The following is an 8,810-nucleotide window of genomic DNA, read 5'->3' as shown; positions in this document are numbered from 1 at the left end:
TGTGTGTGTGTGTGTGTGTGTGTGTGTGTGTGTGTGTGTGTGTGTGTGTATGTTTGTTACTACTATATATATATATATATATATATATATCAGTCTTGTGGTTGATTGTTTTGCCCGTGCGATTGTTGTACGTTGAAGCACTAGAATTATGCTCAGAACTACCGCAATTCAAACGCGACCATTATAACTACATGTTCCTTGATCTGTTTCGTTTGTATTAACGTCTTCAACTTATTACTAAATTCAGGTATTTGTCTGCCGTGCTTCTACTGCCTCTTAGCGACCTCATCGATGCTGCAAAGGATGTTTTTTTTTAATGTACAATCCACTTCTTTCCTAAAATTAATAGAACCAGTCCAGTTCCACGAGTGTATCAGATCTAACGCCGTTCAATGCCACTTCGCATTTGTTTCGAATATGTGTCCTTGGAGCAAGGTCGTGCGGTAAAACCTGCTTAATAGAGAGGTTCGTCGACGGGTTATACAACACAGAGACAGTATGTTTATACACTCATATTTAAATCCGCTCATTACAAGGATCATGAATGTTTTGTATGTCGCATAACTATATATGGTCGTTGGCTGATATTTAGGTACCGTACTGACATATTGTCGTTGATGTACTTCTGCTATGGTATAGTACATGGATTTAAGCCTGCTTATTGTATGCAAACAGGGATTGATGTAGTGAAAATATTCGGTAATTGGATACATCACACCTACTTGATTTATCATTGTCTGACGATTGCGTGATTATGTGGTTGATTTACATATATTTCTATTGTGATGGCTGCATCGAAATAACTGTTGCCTTGGAATTACAACTTAATTTCTGAGTGACTACCGATTTCAATGGAAATGAAAACAATTCGTAACTGGCAACTAATATAGAAAAATCAATTACTGACCAGTATTATGATGATTAAGGAGTTTCAAGAAGCAACACTCAGAATTTTTCTGGCAAAATCTGGTGCTGACTAGTATTCGAGTGACCTAATCCTATGTCTCCTCAAATATGTATACCCTGCAGGAACCTACCATCGAAGACACGTATGAAGTTATCACAAAAATGGGCAATGAAATGGTCACTACCCACATCCTTGATACCGCCGGAGAGGTGTGTAAACTGCCGTAGTTGCATTTTTTGGTCTCGGCTTCCACTCGATCAAGCAGTCGCCGATTACCTTGACATTCACACCCATATCCTTGTTGTATGTTTTTGTACCTTGTACCTCAATATATCTGTCTCTTTTCTCACCTTACAGGAGCTAAGTTCCGGAATGTACAGTTCATATATCAAGAAAGCTGACGTATGTGGGTGAGCCTCGGATATATTAGCCAGTCTTTCTTGTATTTATAAACATTCTAGTGCTTTTCGAGCAGATCAAGGTATCTCACATGCCATTTTAATAGTTGTAGAAGTTACAATCAAGTACATCAATACTATCCTCTGTCGCTCTGATTAGTCAAGTTTGTAACAATTTAAATTCAAGCGCCTTTGTCTGATTTGATCCCTTTCCTCGTATCTCACTTCTGTGGTTACTTGTAGGGATTTGTAGTTTGCTACAAGGTGCAAGATCATCAGTCCTTTACGGTCGCGTGCAAAATGATGGCCGAAATACGAAGATTACGTTACGAAGATGTAAGTAAGCAACACATATGTTCCCTTATTCCACACACGTGTGTCGATTTTGTACATCTGCAGTTCATCGTATATTTCACTCAGGGATTCTGTCATTTTTTTTTATCATATCAGGTCCCCCTCATACTGGTGGGGAATGATTTTAGCGGATCAGACAATCCAACTGTGGTAGTGACGAAGCAAGAAGTAAACGATCAATGCAATCTACATCAAATACAACAGTATGTCGAGGGCGGAACACGGAGAGAAATATTCCAATGAGTCATACGAAAAGAAGTTAGAAATAGCCCTACAGTACATCATTTGATTTTGTGTATGCACATTCGAATATCTTCATACATTATCGTGTGTGATTTAGAACTTTTCATAAGCCAATATAACCGCTGACTCGCTTAGTACACCATGTCTTCTCAGGAGGTATTCGATATCAGCGGAAAATCATACTAATGTATCTGCACCGTTCGTGCTTATAGCGCAGCTTCTGCTAAAGAATCCACCTCCCAAAAAGGTATGAAAGTTGCAATAAGATACTCAGCTTGTCCCCAGTTTACATGTCACGTGTCCTAGTATGTTCTGCTAACGAATAAATTCAAAAAGGGGACGAAGATATACCCAGCCTATCTCGGGTTTACTTATCACATGTCATGCATGTTCTGTTGAAGAATTCACCCCTAAAAAAAGATGATGAGCGCAATGAGATGCGCAGCTTATCTCGAGTTTACTTATCACGTGCCATGCATGTAAAGAGATAGATACAATTAAATGGGACCAAGAATGATTTGCGTTTCTTTTGAAGCTCGGCACTTTCTCAAGCATCCCGCGATAACCAGACACCCTTGATGTTTTTGTAGCGGAAAGATAAAATTCCCGGAGAGGAGTAACCCGTAGACTCATATGGAAGAAAGGATCAACAAATGGATAATTGTTGACTCAGCCTCATCAATAATTAAAATATATTTAGATATCACGTACTCAAGAAATTAGGAGCCGCAGACATTAAAACATACCAGTACATAGGAAAGAACAAAATGATTATTTCGTGTTTAATATTGTAGCTTTTGCACGGAAAGTGCTACTCAACCCAAAATCAAGAAGCGTTGCATCTGGCATGGTTCAATTCGCATGCTAATCTTGCTGCAGTTTTAACGAAATCTTAACTAAAGACACCTGGCCCGTTTCCCGACCACCATCTGTTTATATTAATGGGGAGCGGCTCTCTCACACAAGGCCACCAATAGTAACGGCTCCTATACCCATGACGCACTTGAACTCTCCCCCGCCTAGGTGTTTGCCGCGACGTCCTTCCAAATGTATGAGTACAATGCCTCTCAATCTATACGTTTAGCTAACATTTGCCAGATACGCAGCTTGCTGAGATATAGTAGAACGCGAAAGCGTCATAGCACCTTCACTATTAACTTCATTTAAAAGCCAACTTATATGCTGTTCTATGTTCTATTTATCCATCTCCGAGTCCAGGCATTTGTTCTTCGTCTATCTGATACGGCATGATCATAGCAGATGAGCGACGCACCATGATGCTCGATCTATTCCTTGTAGGTTCTACCACAACCTCGTCTTCGGGAGTGAGATCGACATTCACACTCTCTGTGGCTAATGCGGCCATTTCTTCCATTCTACGAACGCAATCTTTTATTTCATCGACGGGGCAGTGCATCACGATCTCGCCAATCCAAACTGTGAACGAGTAGAACGATTAGATGGACGTAAGCATCGCACAAGAGATAATAGGAGGAAGATGAAAGCCAATGACAGACTGCATTGTGCACCGATGCGACTTAACAATGGAATTGTAAGTTACGCATTCCACATAGTTCGTTGCCATCCGCAGTAATGTATTTCAATTTAGTATTGACAAGTAACATATAACATACTTGGAACCTGTGTATCGTATCCCATCACCATCTCACCACCCTTAAGCCATGCGGTTGCGCTTTTGACTCCGGGTGAAGCCGCAACCTTGTCCATATAGTTGCCATCTAGAAGCTTCCCGGTCTTGGGGCAGCAAAGGAAGTAGGTCACTGCACCCTCCCCACTGTTCTTGACTATGGGTTTCACTGGGACCTGTCAGTGAACATGATTGATTGACTATGCTGACAATAGATATGAGACAAAAAAATCACATCTATTCGTTTACTGCAGCATGCACTCCTCGCCACATTAAAACCAATTGGCGACTTGAAGTATGACAACGAAGCCTACGGAAACATCCGCAGAATGCATACTTACGTTCATATTTGTCATGAGAAATTCTGCGAGCAGCTCCACCCCATACAGTTGGTTATTGAAGTACCTGATGGGACCCCCTAAAAATTGAACCAAGGTGTGAGAAAACATATATAGCTAAATCATGACCAACGATAATACGCAAACGAAGGCAATTGTTCATTTCAAGCACAATGCTCGCATCAAAATACACACCTCCCACCCTTGGGTTGCACTCGAGAAGAACAGGCCCGTGACTTTCTGTGTACATGCACTCAGTGTGAAACACTCCCTTGAAGAACCCCAGGGCTTTGATAACTTTCATGCAGTAGTCGATGAGTTCTCTTTGGACAGCCTCTGATGTGACTGATGGCGAATTACAACCGTTTTCTAAGAAGTAGGGCGGAGTAGGCTGTGCAAGAAAGTAGTGTATGTCTTTTAAACATTTAGAACCTGAGTATCTGACTCGCATCCTACACCAGCAAATGATATAGTATCTACTAAATTTTAATGAAGGCCATAGCACAGGTACATAACTTTGCCGTTCTATCGCGAGGAAACGAGATAGTTATCCGTTACACATAAACATGTGGCACACTCCATAAATATTTGGTTCAGTACTATTCTTAGCCGCGTACCATACCTTCCAATTGTCAGTGACTCGAGCATAGGTACATTCATTGTCCCACACGACAATATCAATGTCAAACTCTCCGATAGGGAGACCCTCAAAGTCCTTGGCGATGAGCAACTGTGATGTGATAGTAGGTAGAAAGTTGTACTAATATCAATGCACAAGTCGATATAAAGATGGACTCCATAGAATTACGTTTCTCACGAAACTGTGAGTCCGGTAGTTTGAGACGCGGGTGTTCTGTGAGGTGTGTGCATATGTTTATGCATATATGTGAGTGTCAGTGTTTGGTACAGGGTAATTTTACATACAAGTGCTTTGAAGGCACTGAACTTACTTCTTCGATCATGATGGGGGCATCGCTGGTAACACCTGGTGTATACGTAAGCACAGCCTCTCCTGTACCACCTACTTCCTCCAATGCACGGTCCACACTCTCATACAATTCAGCTTCATCGAAAGCTTTATAAACACCTGAGAAAAAAACCCCACAAAAGGTAGTTGATGTGAACGAGGAACATATCCTTTTCAGACAAGCAATGATCGCGATCACTTTGCACTGCACTCGCTGCAGCAACCTACCCTTCGACCCCGCACCGCTCACAGGCTTAATGATAACTGGATAGTCAATCTTGGCCATTATTTCCGTGATATCCTCTCTTTTGCTGAGTAGCGCCATTTTAGGAGCCGCTAACCCTGCTTCGTGGAGAGCTTCCCGTGTCTTATATTTGTCACGCGCCTTCTGAAACGCAAGGGCTGGGTTCTGCTTAATTCCCAGGTATTCGCAAACCTAGAAATGTCGTGTTAGAGAATCAGCACATACAAGAGCGTCGTAAATATTCAGCTGATTTTCCTTGATCATGGGGTGGGGGGGAAATGGCCCTTCTTGATGCAGGCATGCTAAGTAGACATGTGTTCACACAGACAAAAGAGGTATATACCTGGCCAAGAACCGTCTGCAGATTCTCTGTATGTGTAAATACACCGTCCATCTTGATTCCAGTTTCTTTCACAGCGTTAGCGATATTCAACGCCATGTCATCGTCATCCCATCCATCAACCGTGATCAAGTTATCATACCACTCTGGTAGTTGACATGAAGAACGAAACAACGGTGTTTGAGCGAACGTGAATCAGTTATGTCTTAGCACTTTCTCGCACGTTTCGTGTAGACATGCAATTGCATGCTATCAACTATTGTTGGACTCTAACGCTCAAAACTTAAAGTAGCCAGCGGCCAAAAATATATGAAGATGCATATACCTCTTTCTTGTTGTTGTTCTTCCACAACGGAACGCTCGCCCTCGGGCATTTTGGGTGACGCGAGATGAATTTCAACGGCGTATTTCTGCATGAACACGGTGTACCACTCCACCTGGTCATGATTCAATGTGTATGGTTGAGAAAGTTGGACAGAGTCCAAAAAGACTACAGTGGATGAGAATTTCGGAGTGAGTCCAAGTCTTTTACGACCTGACCCCTCCAATACTACAGAATAGCCAACCGCACTACTATCGACTCATAAGCACAAACTTAGAATTGTGGTGGGTTGAAGTCAGACTTGAAATTCCTACTCATGAAATACATTGTGCCCTTATCTGACAGCGGAGCATTATTTGAATAACCAACCATTACTACTTACAATGCTGACATTTTCAATTTTATCAGCCCTATCTACCTATATGTGATGCATCACGTGCAAGTCATTCTGGGCAACAATTTCCAATTAAGTATGCATAAACTATTTACAGTGTGCGGAGATCTCTTATCGAATCGATTAATAGACATTGTTCGCTGCTGGTGGCAACAATGTAGCACTATAAATACACGGTAAGGTTGAGAAATAGTCGAGCAATGGCCGAAAGTATTGAGTGTAGTGTTTACCATGGGCACGATTTATACATAGTGAAATACACCTAGAGAATGTGGCATGGTAATTCAAATATACCCAATTCAACGCCAGAGCGCCCATGCCACATGTTGTAAATGAATGATGCGATAGGACCAGGCACTTGAGACCTTTCATCTGTTCTGCCTGCGCCTGAGTGATTTGAGGCCAGTCGATATCCTCGACGGCCGGGGCCAAAGTTGCTTTGTATGACATTTTCAGATATATATCGATACGGAACCTTTTCAGGTATTCTGTTATCGAATATTTATAGTTTGCATTCCAACGAGCGAGTTATATACATATATTTGGAGACAGCTGCGCACAATACAGCCACAAATTGTACGTAAAAAAAGCTAATATGCCCTCTACTTTTAAGAAAAATATTACCAAATAAGGCTGAAAATATTAAATCCTACACAATAAATTCCAAAATGTGCCCGCGTTTTTGTGAATATTTGTAACCAGCCTGTTGAATGTAGCAACCACTATTTAGGGTTATATTGGCCACTGGTATTAAAACTAGTTGCCAGCAACCCCTGAAAACGTCTGAGAAAAAAAGGTGGTATATAGACTATAAAAACTAAAACTGATGACCCTGAAGAAATCCTAATGAAACACAAGAAGTTTAGCCTGCTGGGCCTTGGGGCAAAATTAAAAATCAATTGTTTAAGAAGGCTATGTCAATATGATGTGTTTATGTACTAAAAACTGTAAAATGCGCCCTGAGTATTGGGACACGCGAACTTCTGAACAGAATTGGTTCATGTTTATTTTATTTCTCTTTTATATAAAAGAGAATATTATGGAATATTTATACCGTAAATAAACTGTGTTGAAATTGTGGGAAATATTATTCCAGCGTGGGAATATTGGGTGAGCGTGGGTCAATAGAAAAACCAGGTTTGGGTTTAAACCAAGAGGGGAAGTTTAGCCTGGCCCGAAACCACCCTCAGAAACCATAATCAGGGTTGATATGTCAGCTCGGCAGAGGTATGGTCTTGGAGAAGTGTATGTGTAAAATATTTGTATTTGGGTTTAGCAAGACACTTTGTGAGGAGGTCAACTGGGTTTTGGTGGGTGCTGACTTTGCTCAATGTAATCATGCCAGATTTAGCACAGTCGCGGATGTATAAGCCCGGACCGCGATATGTTTTAGGCATTTGGCAGTGCCCGTGCCGAGTGCGACCTTAATAGCAGATTTGTTGTCGACGTGGATGTGAGTCGCGGACGAGATAGCGAGTCCCATGGCATTGAGGATATTCCGAATCCATGCGAAATCTCGTGTAGTCTCGGACTCGGCTATATACTCCGCTTCCGTCGAGCTTATGCTAACTGTCTTCTGTTTCTGGTTGCGCTAGTGAACGGGAGAATTGTGTACCAGTGTGTGACTTACGTGTGAGGGGAATAGTTATGAAGGCAACAAGATCAATGTCATCCCTAAGGGTAACCAGACCAACAGAAACGGACCGCCGGTAGGCAACCCTACGCCCAGACATAGGGAGGTCAAGAACTGTAGTGAGATTGATTGCAATTGGCGAATGACCCAACATGAGCCGAATGGTAGATGGAATGGAAGGCACATAAAAAATTGTAAACACTTTACCGAGAAGTGTGCCGACTGTACCGGGACTGGAGGTTACCACAAGTATACATGCAAGGTGAAATCAAAAGTTGAAGTTAAGTGACAAACATACCGGGTCTTGTCACTAAGACCAAAGGACGCACCTCAAGACGAGCGCGTAATCCTTGATATACGAGTTAACGGACATGAAATAAAAGCGTTGTTAGATCCGGGCTCGCAAATTTCATGTATATCCTCTAGATTCTGTAAAATCACAGACGTAACTTGTAAGTCAGAGCCAACTATGTTGAAACTGGCTGATGAAGGAGAGATCACTTGCAGAGAAATGGTAATCGATCTTAGGTTACATTAACAGACCAACGTACAACAGTTACTAAGGCAGTCATATGTAACACTTCACCAGACTATGATCTCATAGTGTAAACTTCGATGGAAATTACTAGGTTTCAACTATATTAAACTAAAATACAATTTAGTCAGTTAGGATTTAGCAGTGGTAGCTTGTGTAAGAATGATCGGGACTGTCGGAAACCTGTTTGTTATGTTCTGCGGCGAACATATCAACAGTAAATGGACCCCATCGTGATTGAGCGAGGTTAAACCATTTCTTATTTAGCATCCAATCGGTTGCTAATAACACCTGGACTGTTTTCTGGTAGTCGGACACAAGTCGAGAGAGCATGTCAGGAAGATGGTCATGTATTCCTGGTATGTGTGTTATATTAAAAGCGAACTTAGCAATAATGTCATGCCAGCGGCTCACCAACTGTGAATCAGGGTTTATATCTTTTAAGTATGTTAAAGACTTTTGATCACAGGCGACAGTAAAGTAACTT

The 8,810-nt window shown here is 41.7% G+C and overlaps 2 protein-coding genes across 2 annotated transcripts in view; one reads left to right on the top strand and one right to left on the bottom strand.

Moving 5' to 3' along the window:
* Window positions 1-2,644, top strand: part of SARC_04973 (hypothetical protein) — a gene marked incomplete at its 5' end in the record, with an annotated part of 5,196 nt that extends 2,552 nt beyond the window's left edge. The window contains 7 exons of the mRNA XM_014301158.1: window positions 350-496; window positions 1,030-1,116; window positions 1,265-1,309; window positions 1,549-1,641; window positions 1,756-1,862; window positions 2,056-2,149; window positions 2,493-2,644. Of these exons, the coding sequence (XP_014156633.1) occupies window positions 350-496; window positions 1,030-1,116; window positions 1,265-1,309; window positions 1,549-1,641; window positions 1,756-1,862; window positions 2,056-2,149; window positions 2,493-2,522 (603 nt within the window). The 3' untranslated portion in view covers window positions 2,523-2,644. The remainder of the gene's footprint in view (window positions 1-349; window positions 497-1,029; window positions 1,117-1,264; window positions 1,310-1,548; window positions 1,642-1,755; window positions 1,863-2,055; window positions 2,150-2,492) is intronic.
* A 34-nt stretch (window positions 2,645-2,678) lies between these two features.
* SARC_04972 (hypothetical protein) lies at window positions 2,679-6,644 on the bottom strand. The gene is made up of 10 exons (XM_014301157.1): window positions 6,450-6,644; window positions 5,765-5,876; window positions 5,443-5,585; window positions 5,084-5,291; window positions 4,839-4,975; window positions 4,511-4,618; window positions 4,084-4,279; window positions 3,892-3,968; window positions 3,537-3,726; window positions 2,679-3,339 (listed from the first exon to the last, which is right to left on the bottom strand). Exons 1-10 carry the CDS (start codon window positions 6,603-6,605, stop codon window positions 3,101-3,103), a joined length of 1,566 nt encoding a protein of 521 aa, XP_014156632.1. The 5' UTR covers window positions 6,606-6,644; the 3' UTR covers window positions 2,679-3,100.
* Between the last annotated feature and the right edge of the window lie 2,166 nt (window positions 6,645-8,810).

The sequence above is a fragment of the Sphaeroforma arctica genome (genome assembly GCF_001186125.1).
Source record: "Sphaeroforma arctica JP610 unplaced genomic scaffold supercont1.301, whole genome shotgun sequence".
Lineage (NCBI taxonomy): Eukaryota > Ichthyosporea > Ichthyophonida > Sphaeroforma > Sphaeroforma arctica.
This window is presented reverse-complemented; position numbering and strand designations above follow the sequence as displayed.